The 22,813-nt window shown below is 30.3% G+C and overlaps 1 protein-coding gene across 1 annotated transcript in view; it reads left to right on the forward strand.

Moving 5' to 3' along the window:
- Positions 1-22,813, forward strand: part of LOC129743386 (pyruvate dehydrogenase E1 component subunit beta, mitochondrial-like) — a 49,250-nt gene that overhangs the window by 2,698 nt on the left and 23,739 nt on the right. Inside the window, exon 5 of the mRNA XM_055735381.1 lies at positions 20,701-21,125. Coding sequence (XP_055591356.1) covers positions 20,701-21,125 — 425 coding nt within the window. The remainder of the gene's footprint in view (positions 1-20,700; positions 21,126-22,813) is intronic.

The raw sequence follows: 22,813 nt of genomic DNA on the forward strand, positions 1-22,813 counted from the left end.
TAACAAAATACTTTGGTTCAAGACTTGACTAAACACTCTGTTTACATTTGTGTTTCTGTTTTTGACAGTTTTATTTTTACATGACATTATCACGTTCAGTGTAATGTAATATTAAATAAACTCCATGGCTTCATTTGTAAAATTACAGCATATATGATGTAACGAAAAAAAAGCATCACACAAGTTGGAATTTTCAGAGCGAGTTGAATATTACACGTCTATGAATTTCAACAGACGTGTAAAATTTGAAAGACATGTAAATATTTAAGACGTGTAATATTTAATTCGCACTGAAAATTCCGTCATATGTGATGCTTCTTTTTATTTACATCATATGTGATGGAAATTTACATAAAATAATCGCGTTCCGTGTCAAGTAATATTCATGTCGTTAAAATTCAGTGCTATTATGGATTCAACTTTTTTCAATCCATAAATTTACATCAATAAATCGCGTTCAACGTCATGTAATATTAAAGGTTTTTCAATTTCAGTGTTGTTAAGGATTCAGATTTTTTTTCTGTGTAGGAACAAGGCAACCACAGCGCTACATTTCTGTTCGAGATTCATTTTTCCGGATAACAACTTATTACAAAAGTAACACTTACATCCAATGATAAATAGCTAAGACTTAATGTAAACAAAGCGACGAGGCGTCGTTCAATACTGTTTCGTTTGCAACGAAATAATTACTGTTGAAGTAATGTAGCAGTTCGATTGCCGGACCCTGTATAGTTTAGCTATAAAGCAAAAGTACCTACTATTCTGCCTATATTTACCATTAGCCTACTTAGTTCCTATTTGGATAGGCTCACTGCCAACTTTATCGTTATAGGATCGTTCATTTGTCGTCATAGTAGCACCACTGATCATACTGACAGGACACTTAAAACAAAAATTCGATCATTTTCTGGCTAATTTTTTTCGTCAAATTTAGCAGGTTCGCAATTCCGACGGCAGGTGACGAACCTATCATTTTTCCGGTAGAAATGCCCTGTAAGAAAAATGTACCTGTTTCGCACGATTTTATCGTCTGAATTGCCTGTTTTTTGCGAAAGTCGGGTGGCACTTTCTAACTGGGATAGCATTTCTTCAAATCTATCGATGCGCACTCTGGAATCGATATTGCGTACTATCGATTCCAGAGTGCGTAAATTATCCAAAAAACGAAATCGACTGTCCAGTCAGTATGGTCAGTGGTAGCACTCAGACTTATTTTCGGCAACCTTTCTTTATACATATACTAGCTGATCCCATACGAACTCCGTTTCGTTTTCAACTTGGGATATGTCATGAACAGTTTGTATGAAAGTCAATTGCCAAGCATTTTCCAGATGCACTTCCGAATTTACTGTTAAGTAATAAGTGCAAGAATGTTGGTCGATCACTTTTTCTGTCGTCTGCTACTTAATTTGAGGCTCTCTTGTATAAATTTCGACTCTATCGTTGCATAACAACGCAATTATTGCCAAAAAGTTAAACCTCTTTCGGTAGCCTCTTCTACAATCTTTGATAACTGAAATCGATTGCCCTTTCCTCAAAACTCCCATATGATAATATTCCAACCAATCCATTGCATAATAACGTCAATATTGCTAAAAACAGTGAAAAATTTTTTAATATGGAAGACCCTTTTCGTCGACCCCTAGCAACACATTTGACATCTGAAATCGATTGCCCGCCTCCGAAAACTATCGTTGGCAAATTTTCATCCCAATCCTATGTATGATAACGCAAATATTGCAAAAATATTGAAAGGTTTATATGGACGACCCCCTTTGCTGGCCCTTTACACTAAATTCAATACCTGAAATCGACTGCCCGTCCCTTAAAACTTTCATGTACCAAATTTCATTTGAATCCGATGTATAATAACGATAATATCGCATTAACAGTGAATAGTTAATATGGACGACCCCTTTGGCCAACCCCTAATTTTAATTTGGATAAGTGAAATCAATTGTTTGTCCCTAATAACTCCTATGTGCATATTTTCATCTCAATCCGATGTGTAAAAATGTCAAAATCACTAAGATATTGAAAAGTTAATATGGACGACCCCTTTTTCCGGCCCCTTACACTAAATTTGATACCTCAAATCGATTGCACCTCACTCAAAACTAACGTGTACCAATTTTCATCTGAAAACGATGTATAATGACGTGATTATCGCAAAAATAGTGAACAGATAATATGGACGACCCCTTTGGCTGACCCCGTACACAAAATTTGACACCTGACATCGATTGTTCATCTTTCAAAACACTCATGTGCAAGTTTTCAACACAATCCGACAAAAAGTAACGTCAATATCGCAAAAACAATATTTGTCTTGTATGGACGACCCCCTTCAGAAGGGGTCATCCGAAAATCTGAAAACATTTTTCATCCTTCCTGGTCCTAATGAGCATCCATGCCAAATTTCAGACCTCTAGCTCTTAAGACGGCTGAGTCTATAGAGGACAAACAAACAAACAAACAAACAAACATACAGAAATTGCTTTATATATATATATATATATATATATATATATATATATATAGATTCTTCAGTGTGAGTTTTCGAAAACGATAGTAAGTTGCTATCGAAATACCGGTGTCTGACTTTCCTTCCACCGGCTTACAACACATATTTATTAGAGTGATCCATATCGTTTCAAATTTTACAGTGATGCTTGGTGACCCAAAAGGCATCGAAAATACATATGGCAGTGAAAGGTCAATTTTTGCAGCAGTCTGTTCCTAATGAAGAGAGGAAACAAATTGGTTAATTTAGTTTTTTGTTTAATTCATTTCAGAAGCATAATCGATGAAAGACTATCAAAATTTAATTAACATTAACGGGACAATGTGCTGAGTTCTCTTATAAAATTCAAAAGACGTGTGCTTATGTAGAATTAGACGGAAATATTTCAAATTTTTTGAATAAATGGCCTTGAAATTTATACATTGAAATCATAATACTTCTAGACGTTTCAAACTCCAGTTTATTAATAACTGTTATTTCAATTTGAAATTGAAAGACTTAAAAGGTATGAATTTCAAATCTATGCTATGATATCCACTGGATTTAAAGAAACTTGTTGTAAGTTCTGTAGCTCTGGAAAAAAAGTGCATTTTTAATTATAGAAACAGTTTTTCCTATAATAAAACCAACTGAACTTTCCAAAACCCTCTAAAGGTTTAGCTATTATTTCATCAAAAGGGAAGGTTTCGGCTTTGTACCTACTGTTGATAACAATCTTGAAGTAGATATAGGATTTTGATACAATCTTCTGATCGGGTTTTTATCTCCAGCAAGCACCATGACGACAACTAGAAATAATATCCGTACAGGCCTAACCGCGAAGATCCTTAGCAAAACAAGGATAGGATTGAATCGTAAAATCAAAGCGGGCCTGTGGTGAGATCTAAGTAGTAGGCACTACAGCCACAGGCAAGCAAATGCGCTCAGTCAGTCAGTGACCCTTGGAACTATCTAGGCGCGCATTGAAATAAATACTCGTTGACATTGAAAATTGTTGGATCGAAAAACATTAACATTTATCGAAGCAACTTTGCAATATGGGAATCGCAATTTGAGGGAATGCAAAAAAAAAAACAAGTTGCCAACATTTGTGAATAACAACCGCGTGTACCTGTCAGGGAGTTTAATCCAGTGAAAACTAGATTAAATGATTAAGAGGAGAAGGGAAAAAAACTATACACGGGTGGAAGTTTTGCCGGAACATGATCATAGTAAACGGTTCGTTGTGGCATTTTATGGCAGACTGAGACACAGTTAGTGCGTATTTACTCGCGAGTAATAATAAAATCATGCTCCAGTCCCTTGACCGACCATATTAACGGTGCAGGCTAATATGACTTGGCTGTAATGAGCAAATCTGGAACCTTTGCCATGCCTAGTGAGCGAAAGGTCGCGTGAGCGTCGTAATTTATGTTTCGAGAAGCAGCGTGATGGGGCTCGGCATCGGCCGGAAAACCCGTTAATTAACCGTCTCTAGGGATTGACATTTCGATCATTATCGTACGATCATCAGGTAAACACGATAAGATGAAAATCTCGCAACATCATTTCTATTGCCATCAAATTGATGATTGGTGATCTGGCCAAAAAAAATTGACAACCAATATTTATCGAATTTTTGCTGCTCAAACCTGGTCGGCTTTGTAAAAAAACTTGCATTTATCTTGATACTTTGAGAATACTTAAACTTGATAAACCAGCCTTTTTCCTGTTTCAAGAGCGTCTATTCTGAGATCACAAAACTATTAATCACGGCCTGAACAAAAAACACTAAGAAACATTCGATGAAACTTTTGTTTTGAAAAAAACATAAACAATGAACAAGTATAAGTAGGCCGTTTATATTTGAAACAGACAGTGATATCTAGATCGAGATCGAGAAAACAAATTTTAATTGCAAAACAAATTCTGGCCCAATTTTAATTTTTAGTTAATTAAACTGTCTATGGAATCTGCCAAAACTGTACCGTTTTTCTAAAGTCTATCCACAATAGACTGATTCCTTCTGGATCTTTATCAATGTCAAACAAACACTCTCCTATGGCCAGGTCAACCATGCGATAACAGCCATAAAGGGTAATCAAATGTCTTCCGTAAAATTATTTATACCAACTTGACGATATTAATAAATTTTCCTGTATTTCCGAGAATAATATTTGAGCAAACAGAAGAAGAAAGAAGCGAATTGACTTCAATGTCAAGCGAACGTCTCAACACAAACACACAACAACAAAAATGACAAAAATTATTCAAATGACTCAAATGACTCAAATAACTCAAATGACAAAAATGAACAATTTATTCAAAGTTTTCATAATTTGTCGAAATTTCCAAAATAAATTGGGGCTATGTCATTGTGCGATCTATTTATAGATTTTAATCGAGAATCTTCCAGTTTTTGTGAGATCATTACAAAAACAGTTCAATGTTAAAATGTTGTTTTGAACTTCTTTCTACTGTCTCATCCAGGGGAAACAGATTGTGTAAACACTTGGTCACATGAGCAGCTCAACGTAACTGAAAAGCTATTCGAAAGACAGACAGCCTTTCAAATAGAATGGCTATGATTCATGAATAAGAGCTAAATTTTCAAAAGCAAATATTTAGCTTAAGAAGATTTCGAAATCTATTTTAAGCGGATTGTATAAAATTAGTATTGAATCAATACCAGGTTTTTTAAAATCACGTGGATGGTTTTTATTTACATAGCTTTACATCGGCTGGTTTATGAAGTTAAATTAATTTTACTTCTTGTTATGATTTCATACTTCGATAGTCGAAAGTATGTTAAGTGTGGTCATAAATGGTCACAAATAAGTCAAAACTGAATTTAAGGACATCGCATCAAACGCAAATCATTGTTCCTTATAAATTGTATGTCCATGTAGGTACATCAGGTCCTGATCTCCGGTTTACTTTCAAAAACAGAACTCATAAAACGTCAGAGAAGGCGTAAATTCCTCAAGGATTTATTGCCCGATCACGCGGATCGAGTTTTAACGATTTTGAGGGAAAGACGATGATATCCGTGGAGATCGAAAATCGAAAAAGGTTGAAATCAAGGACGAAACAAATTGTTTCCTTTTGTGTTATATCACTGAAGCATCATTGAACCTCATACACCCATTTCGAAAGTGGGTCCAGATATTCGCAAAAAAAAATCCTTCACCCAAAGTTGGCACCGGCCTGACTGAACAGAAAAACAACCATCCGCGAAGGCACCTACCTTCTCATGTGGGGTGGAACAAACCTGTTTACCCTGTTTTGTCGGAGAGTCACGAGACTTTCCAGATTATTTGCGTAAAATAACGAATGAATCTGCAAGTTTTTTTTCTGCTCCTTCATCTCTCGACCATATCTGGCTTAATCTGCTGGCTGGTAGAAGTTGTTGTTGTTTTCTTAATCGCAGCAGGCTCTGACATGTGTACAGACAGGCTCCTCTTGGACATAATTTATTATCCTAAAAAGTGGCTTCAAATTGTTTTTCTACGAATTCCTCTTGTCCGGAGTAGGTGTCCAAATGTGATGTGATTTTTATTCAGGGAAATGATCAAATCTTGGATTCCCAACAGGCGACAACACCTGAATCCTCAAATTCTTCAGTTCAAATATAAATTCTTGGGAGCTGTTTTTTTTTCTTTCTGAAGAATTTTTAAAACCTGTTTCAAATCCCCATTCCCTAAATTTACTCAGTAAATATTTCAAATGTGATAGAATATATTTAGGTAAATGGGTGAAAAATATGACAAATTAGACAAAAGGACAATTTTGACATTTTGACATATTAACAATTTTGAAAATTTTGACAATTTCGACAATTTTGACAATTTTGACAATTTTGACAATTTTGACAATTTTGACAATTTTGACAATTTTGACAATTTTGACAATTTTGACAATTTTGACAATTTTGACAATTTTGACAATTTTGACAATTTTGACAACTTTGACAATTTTGACAATTTTGACGATTTGGACAATTTTGACAATTTTGACAATTTTGACAATTTTGACAATTTTGACAATTTTGACAATTTTGACAATTTTGACAATTTTGACAATTTTGACAATTTTGACAATTTTGATAATTTTGACAATTTTGACAATTTGACAATTTTGACAATATTGGCAATATTGACAATATTGACAATTTTGACAATTTGGACAATTTGGCAATTTTGACATTTTGACAATTTTGACAATTTTGACAATTTTGACAATTTTGAAAATTTTGAAAATTTTGACAATTTCAAAAATTTTGACAATTTTGACAATTTTGTCAATTTTGACAATTTTGACAATTTTGACAATTTTGACAATTTTGACAATTTTGACAATTTTGACAATTTTGACAATTTTGACAATTTTGACAATTTTGACAATTTTGACAATTTTGACAATTTTGACAATTTTGACAATTTTGACAATTTTGACAATTTTGACAATTTTGACAATTTTGACAATTTTGACAATTTTGACAATTTTGATAATTCTGACAATTTTGACAATTTGACAATTTTGACAATTTTGACAATTTTGACAATTTTGACAATTTTGACAATTTTGACAATTTTGACAATTTTGACAATTTTGACAATTTTGACAATTTTGACAATTTTGACAATTTTGACAATTTTGACAATTTTGACAATTTTGACAATTTTGACAATTTTGACAATTTTGACAATTTTGACAATTTTGACAATTTTGACAATTTTGACAATTTTGACAATTTTGACAATTTTGACAATTTTGACAATTTTGACAATTTTGACAATTTTGACAATTTTGACAATTTTGATAATTTTGACAATTTTGACAATTTGACAATTTTGACAATATTGGCAATATTGACAATATTGACAATTTTGACAATTTGGACAATTTGGCAATTTTGACATTTTGACAATTTTGACAATTTTGACAATTTTGACAATTTTGACAATTTTGACAATTTTGACAATTTTGACAATTTTGACAATTTTGATAATTTTGACAATTTTGAAAATTTTGACAATTTTGACAATTTTGACAATTTTGACAATTTTGACAATTTTGACAATTTTGACAATTTTGACAATTATGACAATTTTGACCATTTTGACAATTTTGACAATTTTGACAATTTTGACAATTTTGACAATTTTGACAATTTTGAAAATTTTGAAAATTTTGACAATTTCAAAAATTTTGACAATTTTGACAATTTTGTCAATTTTGACAATTTTGACAATTTTGACAATTTTGACAATTTTGACAATTTTGACAATTTTGACAATTTTGACAATTTTGACAATTTTGACAATTTTGACAATTTTGACAATTTTGACAATTTTGACAATTTTGACAATTTTGACAATTTTGACAATTTTGACAATTTTGACAATTTTGACAATTTTGACAATTTTGACAATTTTGACAATTTTGACAATTTTGACAATTTTGACAATTTTGACAATTTTGACAATTTTGACAATTTTGACAATTTTGACAATTTTGACAATTTTGACAATTTTGACAATTTTGACAATTTTGACAATTTTGACAATTTTGACAATTTTGACAATTTTGACAATTTTGACAATTTTGACAATTTTGACAATTTTGACAATTTTGACAATTTTGACAATTTTGACAATTTTGACAATTTTGACAATTTTGACAATTTTGACAATTTTGACAATTTTGACAATTTTGACAATTTTGACAATTTTGACAATTTTGACAATTTTGACAATTTTGACAATTTTGACAATTTTGACAATTTTGACAATTTTGACAATTTTGACAATTTTGACAATTTTGACAATTTTGACAATTTTGAAAATTTTGAAAATTTTGACAATTTTGACAATTTTGACAATTTTGACAATTTTGACAATTTTGACAATTTTGACAATTTTGACAATTTTGACAATTTTGACAATTTTGACAATTTTGACAATTTTGACAATTTTGACAATTTTGACAATTTTGACAATTTTGACAATTTTGACAATTTTGACAATTTTGACAATTTTGACAATTTTGACAATTTTGACAATTTTGACAATTTTGACAATTTTGACAATTTTGACAATTTTGACAACTTTGACAATTTTGACAATTTTGACGATTTGGACAATTTTGACAATTTTGACAATTTTGACAATTTTGACAATTTTGACAATTTTGACAATTTTGACAATTTTGACAATTTTGACAATTTTGACAATTTTGACAATTTTGACAATTTTGACAATTTTGACAATTTTGACAATTTTGATAATTCTGACAATTTTGACAATTTGACAATTTTGACAATTTTGACAATTTTGACAATTTTGACAATTTTGACAATTTTGACAATTTTGACAATTTTGACAATTTTGACAATTTTGACAATTTTGACAATTTTGACAATTTTGACAATTTTGAAAATTTTGACAATTTTGACAATTTTGAAAATTTTGACAATTTTGACAATTTTGACAATTTTGACAATTTTGACAATTTTGACAATTTTGATAATTTTGACAATTTTGACAATTTGACAATTTTGACAATATTGGCAATATTGACAATATTGACAATTTTGACAATTTGGACAATTTGGACAATTTTGACATTTTGACAATTTTGACAATTTTGACAATTTTGACAATTTTGACAATTTTGACAATTTTGACAATTTTGACAATTTTGACAATTTTGATAATTTTGACAATTTTGACAATTTTGAAAATTTTGAAAATTTTGACAATTTTGTCAATTTTGACAATTTTGACAATTTTGACAATTTTGACAATTTTGACAATTTTGACAATTTTGACAATTTTGACAATTTTGACAATTTTGACAATTTTGACAATTTTGACAATTTTGACAATTTTGACCATTTTGACAATTTTGACAATTTTGACAATTTTGACAATTTTGACAATTTTGACAATTTTGACAATTTTGACAATTTTGACAATTTTGACAATTTTGACAATTTTGAAAATTTTGAAAATTTTGACAATTTCAAAAATTTTGACAATTTTGACAATTTTGTCAATTTTGACAATTTTGACAATTTTGACAATTTTGACAATTTTGACAATTTTGACAATTTTGACAATTTTGACAATTTTGACAATTTTGACAATTTTGACAATTTTGACAATTTTGACAATTTTGACAATTTTGACAATTTTGACAATTTTGACAATTTTGACAATTTTGACAATTTTGACAATTTTGATAATTTTGACAATTTTGACAATTTTGACAATTTTGACAATTTTGACAATTTTGACAATTTTGACAATTTTGACAATTTTGACAATTTTGACAATTTTGACAATTTTGACAATTTTGACAATTTTGACAATTTTGACAATTTTGACAATTTTGACAATTTTGACAATTTTGTCAATTTTGACAATTTTGACAATTTTGACAATTTTGACAATTTTGACAATTTTGACAATTTTGACAATTTTGACAATTTTGACAATTTTGACAATTTTGACAATTTTGACAATTTTGACAATTTTGACAATTTTGACAATTTTGACAATTTTGACAATTTTGACAATTTTGACAATTTTGACAATTTTGACAATTTTGACAATTTTGACAATTTTGACAATTTTGACAATTTTGACAATTTTGACAATTTTGACAATTTTGACAATTTTGACAATTTTGACAATTTTGACAATTTTGACAATTTTGACAATTTTGACAATTTTGACAATTTTGACAATTTTGACAATTTTGACAATTTTGACAATTTTGACAATTTTGACAATTTTGACAATTTTGACAATTTTGACAATTTTGACAATTCTGACAATTTTGACAATTTTGACAATTTTGACAATTTTGACAATTTTGACAATTTTGACAATTTTGACAATTTTGACAATTTTGACAATTTTGACAATTTTGACAATTTTGACAATTTTGACAATTTTGACAATTTTGACAATTTTGACAATTTTGACAATTTTGACAATTTTGACAATTTTGACAATTTTGACAATTTTGACAATTTTGACAATTTTGACAATTTTGACAATTTTGACAATTTTGACAATTTTGACAATTTTGACAATTTTGACAATTTTGACAATTTTGACAATTTTGACAATTTTGACAATTTTGACAATTTTGACAATTTTGACAATTTTGACAATTTTGACATTTTTGACAATTTTGACAATTTGGCAATTTTGACAATTTTGACAATGTTGACAATTTTGACAATTTTGACAATTTTGACAATTTTGACAATTTTGACAATTTTGACAATTTTGACAATTTTGACAATTTTGACAATTTTGACAATTTTGACAATTCTGACAATTTTGACAATTTTGACAATTTTGACAATTTTGACAATTTTGACAATTTTGTCAATTTTGACAATTTTGACAATTTTGACAATTTTGACAATTTTGACAATTTTGACAACTTTGACAATTTTGACAATTTTGACAATTTTGACAATTTTGACAATTTTGATAATTTTGACAATTTTGACAATTTTGACAATTTTGACAATTTTGACAATTTTGACAATTTTGACAATTTTGACAATTTTGACAATTTTGACAATTTTGACAATTTTGACAATTTTGACAATTTTGACAATTTTGACAATTTTGACAATTTTGACAATTTTGACAATTTTGACAATTTTGACAATTTTGACAATGTTGACAATGTTGACAATTTTGACAATTTTGACAATTTTGACAATTTTGACAATTTTGACAATTTTGACAATTTTGACAATTTTGACAATTTTGACAATTTTGACAATTTTGACAATTTTGACAATTTTGACAATTTTGACAATTTTGACAATTTTGACAATTTTGACAATTTTGACAATTTTGACAATTTTGACAATTTTGACAATTTTGACAATTTTGACAATTTTGACAATTTTGACAATTTTGACAATTTTGACAATTTTGACAATTTTGACAATTTTGACAATTTTGACAATTTTGACAATTTTGACAATTTTGACAATTTTGACAATTTTGACAATTTTGACAATTTTGACAATTTTGACAATTTTGACAATTTTGACAATTTTGACAATTTTGACAATTTTGACAATTTTGACAATTTTGACAATTTTGACAATTTTGACAATTTTGACAATTTTGACAATTTTGACAATTTTGACAATTTTGACAATTTTGACAATTTTGACAATTTTGACAATTTTGACAATTTTGACAATTTTGACAATTTTGACAATTTTGACAATTTTGACAATTTTGACAATTTTGACAATTTTGACAATTTTGACAATTTTGACAATTTTGACAATTTTGACAATTTTGACAATTTTGACAATTTTGACCATTTTGACAATTTTGAGAATTTTGACAATTTTGACAATTTTGACAATTTTGACAATTTTGACAATTATGACAATTTTGACAATTTTGACAATTTTGACAATTTTGACAATTTTGACAATTTTGACAATTTTGACAATTTTGACAATTTTGACAATTTTGACAATTTTGACAATTTTGACAATTTTGACAATTTTGACAATTTTGACAATTTTGACAATTTTGACAATTTTGACAATTTTGACAATTTTGACAATTTTGACAATTTTGACAATTTTGACAATTTTGACAATTTTGACAATTTTGACAATTTTGACAATTTTGACAATTTTGACAATTTTGACAATTTTGACAATTTTGACAATTTTGACAATTTTGACAATTTTGACAATTTTGACAATTTTGACAATTTTGACAATTTTGACAATTTTGACAATTTTGACAATTTTGACAATTTTGACAATTTTGACAATTTTGACAATTTTGACAATTTTGACAATTTTGACAATTTTGACAATTTTGACAATTTTGACAATTTTGACAATTTTGACAATTTTGACAGTTTTGACAATTTTGACAATTTTGACAATTTTGACAATTTTGACAATTTTGACAATTTTGACAATTTTGACAATTTTGACAATTTTGACAATTTTGACAATTTTGACAATTTTGACAATTTTGACAATTTTGACAATTTTGACAATTTTGACAATTTTGACAATTTTGACAATTTTGACAATTTTGACAATTTTGACAATTTTGACAATTTTGACAATTTTGACAATTTTGACAATTTTGACAATTTTGACAATTTTGACAATTTTGACAATTTTGACAATTTTGACAATTTTGACAATTTTGACAATTTTGACAATTTTGACAATTTTGACAATTTTGACAATTTTGACAATTTTGACAATTTTGACAATTTTGACAATTTTGATAATTTTGACAATTTTGACAGTTTTGACAGTTTTGACAGTTTTGACAATTTTGACAATTTTGACAATTTTGACAATTTTGACAATTTTGACAATTTCGACAATTTCGACAATTTTGACAATTTTGACAATTTTGACAATTTTGACAATTTTGACAATTTTGACTATTTTGACAATTTTGACAATTTTGACAATTTGACAATATTTAAAATTTGGACCATTTTGATCATTTTGACAATTTTGACAATTTTGACAATTTTGACAATTTTGACAATTTTGACAATTTTGACAATTTTGAAAATTTTGACAATTTTGATCATTTTGACAATTTTGAATATTTTGACAATTTTGAATATTTTGACAATTCTGACGATTCTGACAATTTTCAAAACCTTTTGAAACGACGAACTTTTACATATAAATTGAACGATCATTTCAACGCCAAATTAAATAAAAAAAAAATTGTCGATAATTTGAAAATGAAATTTCAAAATTTTTTCTAAAACTATTTCAAAGGCAATTTCGACGGTTAAGTTTTGAGATTATTTACAGACTATTTTGACTATTATTTTGATGAAATTTTGACAAGTAAATTTTCCTACGATTTTTACAAAATGTTATGGAGAACTTGCATAACAATTTGAAAGATACTTTTGACAAAAATTTAAACAAAACAGGTTAAGGACAACCATTTTTTTATCATTTTAATTTTTTCTGTCACTTTTCTTGAACAGTTTTGTTTTTTTGAGTATTGGAAATGTTTACAAATTGACGTAAGTTTATTATCTTAACAAGATGTGATATTTCAATTACTTTTTCAACAACAAGAAATTTAAAAAAAAACCTAGCTCTATTAATATTTTGGCTTCAAATTGTAAAAGGAATTTTCAACCATCATTTTGTCGAGAATATTGACAACAATTTAGATGCAAATTTATCTAAGAAACTTACGAGAGTATTTTTCTCTGTTTAGAACATAATTTAAGAAAGTAACGACGACGATTATTTATATTTCCATTTTGTCAAGAAATCCGAGTTAAAAATTCTCTCAACCAATGTATAATAAAATATTCAGGATAATTTTGCTGACAATTTTAATCTCAATTTTTGGCAGTATTGTGGAGAACAAATCTAATTGCAGTTCTATGGAACCTTTGGATAAAAAAATATCGCTTCAACAATTAATTTAATTTTAACAATTATAGGGACAATTTGTCACTTGCACTTGCTGATAAATTCAGAGCCAATTTTAGTGAAACTATTGACCTTGATTGTAGGGTAGAGATGAAGGATATGCAGAGAATAAATCAAGTTTAATTAAAAATATAAGAAAATAATAGTTTTATTCTGCAACACTGAAAATAAATAAAATGAAATAAATTTCTATAGCAACGTTTGCTATTTTGGCAACACTAGGCAAACAAACAAAACAAAGTCAGTCATTGATCTGTTCTTGTAAGCGACAGACTTGTCTGCGTGAATCTCTGAATTGAGATTCGTAAAATCACGACAATGCATTGTCGCCATTGCAATGGAGTGGTTGGTAGAATAAGGGCAGAGAGCGCAGATTGTCAAATGCCTCTGCTACGAAAAATTTATTTCTGATTCGGACTCCGGTATGAAAGACGGATTGGCACAGGGAGCACAGATTTTGAAGGCTGCTGATTTGGCTTGATTTGGCATTCCGGTGGAATAAGACGGAATTGGCGTTAGAAGCGCAGATATGGAAGGCTACTGCTGCTGATTGTTTTGATTTGACATTTGGTAGAATAAGGCAGATTGGCTTTAGAAGCGAAGATTTTGAAGGCTGCTCTGCTGATTGTTTTGATTTTGTCTTCCAGTGGAGTAAGACGGATTGGCTTTAGAATAGCAGATTTTTGAGGCTGCTGCTGCTGATTTTTAATTGGATTAGGATTTTTAAGGCTACTGCTGCTGATTGTTTGTTTTGGATAAGCCTTTTGGTTGGGTAGACTGTTTCTAAGAATACTATCGAATTATTCCGGCTCTGGTAAACATTAATGTTGACTCAAGTTTTAAAGTCGACAATTTTGACGAAGAAGTTTTACGAATATTTTGAAATAAATTTGGTAGACAATTTTGACGACGATTTGAAGAGAAATTTTTAAGGCTTTCTAGGATAGTTTTGATGGAAATATTAAAAACAACTCTAATTAAATTTTGGACCATAGATTTTATGACAGTTATGATAATCATTTTGGCCATTCATTCTACGTCCATTCTGAATTTTAATGAAAATTTGGAAGAGGCATTGGAAAAAAAATTTACAAATGATTTTGACTAGAGTATTAACAATGCTTAGTTAGGTGAAAATTTTTAGGACGATTTTGGTAAAACCGACAAATAAATTCAAACAAAATATTTAAAACAATTTTGTACGATAAATTTTCAACTGATACCAGGTTCAGTATGGAAGAATTTTTTCAGCACGTATTCAAGCCGGACAAATCCGGGAGATTTTGTATAAAAATCTGGCAAAATCTGGAAATTTGATTTCAAAATTGACGACTAAAAGTTCAGGCAATATCCGGCCAAAATTTGTCAAAACCCATAATTAATGATTTTAAATCGTATTTTAGGCTCCTTTCATAATAATTATGCGAAATTTGTTAAAATTGTTGTATTGAAGGAATAAATGTTTTTTTGTTTGATTTTCCAAATAAAATTAATAAATTTGTGCAAAATCTGGGCTTTTTTCAATTAAATCCGGGCAACCGGGCCGGACTGTTTCCAAATTTTGTATTAAATATCCAGGCAAACGCGGATAAAACGGACAATCTGGCAAGCTTATACTACACTGCAAAAATTCGACACTTAAAAAGTATATTTCCCTGCACATACGTCTTTAAAATTGCTCTACACATAAATTGTATTAAAATACTATAATATTTATATGCCACATTTACGATTTATATCCGAAATATAAAATTCATTTGTTGTTGACACATAAATTCTATAGTTTTCGGCTTTGAAAATTTTCACATTCTCAAAATGGCTACCCTTAGAAAAGTTGGCGTGCTCTTTCCGATAATGACCCAAAAAACAAAAATGAAGTGAGTAGTATTCGATTTTTTGAAATAATAATGTGTACATGTTTTATTGGTTCATTTCATTCTTTACTACAGATACAATTGAATGGATTAATTTGTAATCTGGCTCAGTAAAGGTAAGTTCATTGCTAATTTGTTCATCAGATTTTACCTCACATTTATATTCGTTTACAGGGTATCCGACACCAGATGAAGAAAATGAGGTGTCCCCAATTTCTTCGTTTTCGTTCCAGGATAGAACAAATATTTTTAATTAATGAAAGGAATTCGAAGCAACAAGTTTCATTTTGGATACAAAAAAAATATTTTTTTTTAAACATGAGGCCAGAAACCGGATTTAACAGTAAGTCCAAATGTTTTACAGTGAAACACAATTTAAAATAATAAAATCATGATTGAAAATCGAAATCGATAAATTTTTTAACTTTCCGAATCCCATTCCGAATACGCTAAATCCTTGCCTATTTTAGGGCGTTTACAAACTGGTGTAGAACACTTATAATGTTTATGTGTGTAACTTTGTAATTTTTATGTGTCGCCTGGATATGAAATGCCGACATATTTTTTTATATGTGAGTCACATTGCAAAAATCTATATAGGCTCACACATAGCGCTGATGTGTGGAATTTTTGCAGTGTAGGATCAAATTGATTGTGAGGTGTTGCGGGCAATTTTCACACCTGTTTTGACGAAAAAAGAGATGTATGTACATTACAGTGCCACAAATGAACCAATATTTGAAAAAGTTATGCGCTGCAGGCCCAAATTGATCCTAGTCTCCGGATGAAATATTTGTCCGTTTTTAAACCGTTTTTGAAGAAATCGGCCAAAGGGGACCAAAGTTATTCATGAAAAACTGGATTTTCATGTTCCTCCTGAACAAAATGTCTGAAAATCCCATACCAACTTTAGGCTCGTTGAGCGACCCTTTCCCGTGATCCGATTTGGCCAAAATTGGGCATGAGACCTTGTACTAGGCCTAGGGTCAATTTAAGCCTGCAGCGCATAACATTTCACAAGCTTGAAATTTCTCATACAAATTTGGGGCAGTCTAATGTACATTTTTACGTCAATTTTTCATTTTCAGATCAATTTTTATGACTTTTAGAACTTGAAACATTTTTTATCTAGACTCTGTCCAAAGTTCATTTTTCACAAGTCGTCCATCTGAAAAAATAATCAAACTTTGATAAACCCTCCTTTTGCTTAAAAATGTATGGCTAATACATAATTCATGTTGAAATTCTTACCTGTGCAATTTCAACCAGTGCACTTGCAGCTTAACGAAAAACTGTGTTCCGATTTACTAAATTCGAGCTTCCACTATTGACTGTATAGCCATAAACTTGGGCAAACTTAATCGCTGCCCTTCTGGTCACTGGACTATGAAATTATCAACCGAAACCGAAACGAAATTGCACGCTTCTCAGAATCGCAAAAACGAATTGCACGAAACACTTATCAAGCACTTTTCGAAAAAACAAACAAAACAAACGACAGCAACTCAATTCTTTCTCTTGGGTTCAATACCAGAACGACTGGAAATAAAATAAACTAAGCCACGCTTTCCAGTTAATCTCAGACCAACTGATCAGCTGGGACAGATGTTTTTTCTTCAATTTTCCAGAACTTTCCACATACCATTGCTTGACTATTTTTTTCAGGGAGTTAAGAACTTAAGTAGATATGAACACAAGATTCCCACAATTTCAAGCATAAAAGTTGAAACCGTTCCCTCTTTCACCAGAACCGAACCGTTCGAGACGAAATTTAAAATCCAACTGATCGCTCAGTCCGGAGTAGCTTAAGTCTCTCCCAAACTTTAACCACTTAGTTGGGGTCCAGCTAGCAGAAGCCTTAGACCCGCAGACTTAATCGAAACAGACGCAAAAAAAATATTAAATTTAAAAAAGAAGCAAGAATCATGTCAGAAACAAAACACACAGTTGGAACCGGACCCCAAAACGGCGACACCTCCCCGCAGAAGAACCGGTGCTGCTGGTGAGTTCGAGTACTCCGTATAAACAAGTCATAAATGGACGAAGTACCTATCTACAACTGGGTAAAAACCGGCAAACTGTAAAGAGTGGCTTTAAGCCACTCGATCGAAACCGAAACAGAAATCTGAAATCGAGCCAGGGTCTCAAAATAGTTGTTTACTGGACCACTTTTTCCTTTAAATTGATGTTTCTGCAGCGACAAATAACTCAACAAGTTCTAGTTTGAAATTTAAAATTAGAATTTGAACCGTGCAAGTCATCAATAAAACGCCTAAATGTTGATTAAATTGTTTCATACCATTCTTAATTTCTCATTTTGCAAAATTGCTGTTTCAAAGTTCACTCCCCATAAACATCAGGATATACATATTGTTCGTCGAGTGCCACAACATGTTTTTGCCAATATTCGAGGGGCCGGATTATCTGCCACGCGGTTTCTCCTTCCCTCACGAGCCCTCCTTCATCTGTCCGGCAGCAGTAGCATGATAAAGCCCGCAGAAGCAGCAGAGTACAAACCAGACCAAGAGAATGGATCATTTCTGATTCTGTTCTCTCGCCTCAGCGTTAAGCCAGTTTAATATTGGCTGATCGGATCCGTGTTGAGCCAGCAGCATAGGACCCGGTTTTTCTTTTCTGCGGTTAACCATCGTTGTTGTCCTACGTCGTGCCAGTGCCACTTTAGGTGCCACGGTCTTGACCGCGAAATGATTAAGCCTACGAGCCTCGCCGGCTAAGCTGAAACGTGGGCCCAAAATATCGCGAATATGTTTCTGGTAGATGCATAGGGTAGGGTAGCTAAGCCGGTTGTTGATAGTGTTTGATGACTCAGACGTAAATTTTAAAGTAATTTTTCAGATGCAGTCATAACGAATCATCTGAATCGTTTTTTTCATCCAAAATCAATGCCTTATGAAAAATATTCGAGTACGAATGGCAATAGTATAAACTTAGGCGTTTTCATGTAAGCAGCCATCGCTTGAAACACTCGAGAAAATTTTAAGTTGTTTTAATAAGTTTCGTCTTACGAATCGCAACTTTCAAACACACTTATTGACTTTTTTATTTCCTTACTGAGATGAGAAAGTTTTCTTTTTACATTAAATACTATTTTCCAACCTGTTTACATACTTACTATTTTACATACTTACTTACTTACTTGATGACTTACTTACTTACTAACTTACTTGATTACTAACTTACTAACTTATTTACGAACTTATTTGCTTGTAATTTTTGTAATTCTTGTAATTTTTGTAATTTTTGTAATTTTTGTAATTTTTGTAATTTTTGTAATTTTTGCAATTTTCGTAATTTTCGTAATTTTTGTAATTTTTGTAATTTTTGTAATTTTTGTAATTTTTGTAATTTTTGTAATTTTTGTAATTTTTGTAATTTTTGTAATTTTTGTAATTTTTGTAATTTTTGTAATTTTTGTAATTTTTGTAATTTTTGTAATTTTTGTAATTTTTGTAATTTTTGTAATTTTTGGTAATTTTTGTAATTTTTTGTAATTTTTCTAATTTTTGTTATTTTTTGTAATTTTTGTAATTTTTGTAATTTTTGTAATTTTTGTAATTTTTGTAATTTTTGTAATTCTTGTAATTTTTGTAATTTTTATAATTTTTGTAATTTTTGTAATTTTTGTAATTTTTGTAATTTTTGTAATTTTTGTAATTTTTGCAATTTTCGTAATTTTCGTAATTTTTGTAATTTTTGTAATTTTTGTAATTTTTGTAATTTTTGTAATTTTTGTAATTTTTGTAATTTTTGTAATTTTTGTAATTTTTGTAATTTTTGTAATTTTTGTAATTTTTGTAATTTTTGTAATTTTTGTAATTTTTGTAATTTTTGTAATTTTTGTAATTTTTGTAATTTTTGTAATTTTTGTAATTTTTGTAATTTTTGTAATTTTTGTAATTTTTGTAATTTTTGTAATTTTTGTAATTTTTGTAATTTTTGTAATTTTTGTAATTTTTATAATTTTTGTAATTTTTGTAATTTTTGTAATTTTTGTAATTTTTGTAATTTTTGTAATTTTTGTAATTTTTGTAATTTTTGTAATTTTTGTAATTTTTGTAATTTTTGTAATTTTTGTAATTTTTGTAATTTTTGTAATTTTTGTAATTTTTGTAATTTTTGTAATTTTTGTAATTTTTGTAATTTTTGTAATTTTTGTAATTTTTGTAATTTTTGTAACTTTTGTAATTTTTGTAATTTTTGTAATTTTTGTAATTTTTGGAATTTTTGTAATTTTTGTAATTTTTAATTCTAAACTAAGAACAAACATTTTTAATAATTTAATTATATTCGAATAAATTTAAGATTTTAGAATAAGCAAATTTGCGATACAGAAACGAATGTGCATTCTGCTTTAATTCACCGAATGAACTTTTCAAGTTGAGCGTACCTCACCGAATTTTGCATCTTTAGCTTTCTCCCTAGCCTGCTTCATCCTATTGCTTTTTTCAAACACGAGTTTTCTGTTCCTGTCTCGCGTGAATATTTTTCATTCGTCATCCGTCAAGTGGTTCCACGGCAGATCGTAAAATAATCAAAGACTGGTGATTTCGGATGGTTTGGAAAGTAACTTGTTTTAATTTCAAAATTTGATATTATAAATTTTTATCGAAATTCGTTTTTATAAAAAAAATTGAAATTTCCGTTACTTAAAAATTTTGGTCAAACAGAATCATTTTTAATTTTTTTTTTATGTTTCCTCCATGAGCAGTTACTAATCTTTCCATATCAAACGTCTCTGTTGCCGTCAAACGAATTCATTCAATCGCTCTCCTTCTTTCATTATCGCACCGCAGAACGACCAGAACAGGCACCGTTCCTGATCGAACAAAAAACGCCACCATCGTCGGAGAGGTTGGAAAAAAGTGCTTACACGTACGAAATCTCATCTTTTCAGAAGTTTATTGCGTTCCACTTAATATTCGTTGTCAAATTGTGCGGCCGCTACTGGAAACCGAGAGTGCTAGTTTCTTATTCCGAAGAAATCAAGTGTGCTACCTGTGCGCGAATAACGGAGTTTACCGTATTCCCGGAATTGCGATCGATTTCCGGTTGGTTGGTGAAAAAGTATCGACTTGTAGTAGCAAACACTCGCGCAAGGATATCCCGGTAGAAATGTTACCCTCGAGAATCGGCAATGTTTTGTTGGTGTTTTCGGCGGTGGCCCTGTGTTCCCTGATGGCCACCAGCGGCGGAGTTCAGGCCCAAGCGGGGGATGGAGGTAGGTTTCTTTTTTCTTTAAAGTCTAATACGTAAGAAAACAAAAGCCCACGGAGGAATGAGGCTTTTCCTCGATAATTTACAATAGTGGCAGGGCATAACCTAAAAAGTCTGATCCTTTAGAAGTCCGGTCCGGGATGTCCACTAAATAGACCTTCGCTAACTGTTTTAAAATGTCCATCTTCTGTATGTATGAATCATCCAAGTCCGGATTGGCTCTGATAATGTTATTATGATAGCGGGTTTTGTTCGATTTGAAGGTTTTCTCGAGTGTGCTTACACGAGAGTATTGGTGTTTGAAAGATACGTAACTAGGGTTGTTTGTAAACTCTGAAAAAAGTTTCATTTTTTTTAATAAATTTAATATTGATTTGATACTATTTTTGTACGGGCTGTGATATTCCCTTCTTTCCCATTGTTCAGAAAGTATTCAAATAATCTGATTCAGTAACGTTAAGATTCTTTAAACCTTTTATATTTAAGAAACTGTTCTGGAATGAACGGAACATATTAAACCACCCTGAGAGTTAAAAAGGCCTCGTAGCAACATGAGTCGCTGTATTTCCATATATCCTATAGGACACTGGTTCATATTCGGTTCGAAGGACCATTTTCAGGTTCGCCCCTAATGGCATGGATCGATAGCATCAGATATTTCGGGATAGAATAAATGCACTCACTCAGTTTCAAGAAACATCAACAACGTATACTGTATTAGTTTTCTTCAATTGAGTTAGACTTGTTACATCATGACTTTTAGACACAAATTTTGGTCTTTTTTGGACCTCTGAAAATGGCCATACAGGCCACTAACACACGGGCCTCTAATGTTTTACTTTCCAATATGACTGTCATGTTCATAGTCAATGGAAAAAGATACAGGGAAAAGGATGAAACTCAACATATACTCCAATCAGTGATTCTTGAAAATAACAGGGAAGATAATTGCTGAGTACAATGAGTTGGGAGTTTATTAACTCAAATAAGTAACAGGTGTCCAGGAAAAAAAACTTTAGAAGCCTATCCTTTGCAGGTCTGAAACCAAATTTTGTGATAAGATCATTGCGAAAATCGCATCTGGGTATCCCCTTCACCATCGGTCAACTGAAACATCACTTAATAAAAATGAACGAAATTTGATATCTGCGTTTGTGTCAAACTAATCCCTGAATCTCGGTCTGGATTGAATTAAAGGTTTTGTGTTCACTTTGAAACGTTAACTGTCTGCGGTTTCTTAGAGGTAGCCTTTAGAATTGCCCTACATTGTGTTTTAACAACAACGCAATTTGAAGTAGTAGGTATATATATATATATATATACTGATAACCCTTTTTTTTGATATAATATCCTTTCAAATATCCTTCGTACGCTTGTGAATATAACCTAAAGGCGTCATAAAATGCAGTCGAATACTTACTTTACATTAAAAAAAGGTATACAAACGACTTTCGCAAAAACGCTATACACTATGTCTATGTAGTACCTATGAAAGTACTTCGCTAGATTGTTGTCGTCGTTTTACAGTTGGTTGTTGCCACTTGATGATGATGATGGTGATGGTGACGATGTTTGTTTGCTACTTTATCAATAAAAATTTGCAAACGCTGCTGCCTTACGTCGTGCTGCTGCTGCTGCTCGATTTTCGTTCCCGATAAGAGGGAGATTTGATGTGATTTCAAAGCGGCTTTC

The sequence above is a fragment of the Uranotaenia lowii genome, chromosome 2 (genome assembly GCF_029784155.1).
Source record: "Uranotaenia lowii strain MFRU-FL chromosome 2, ASM2978415v1, whole genome shotgun sequence".
Lineage (NCBI taxonomy): Eukaryota > Metazoa > Arthropoda > Insecta > Diptera > Culicidae > Uranotaenia > Uranotaenia lowii.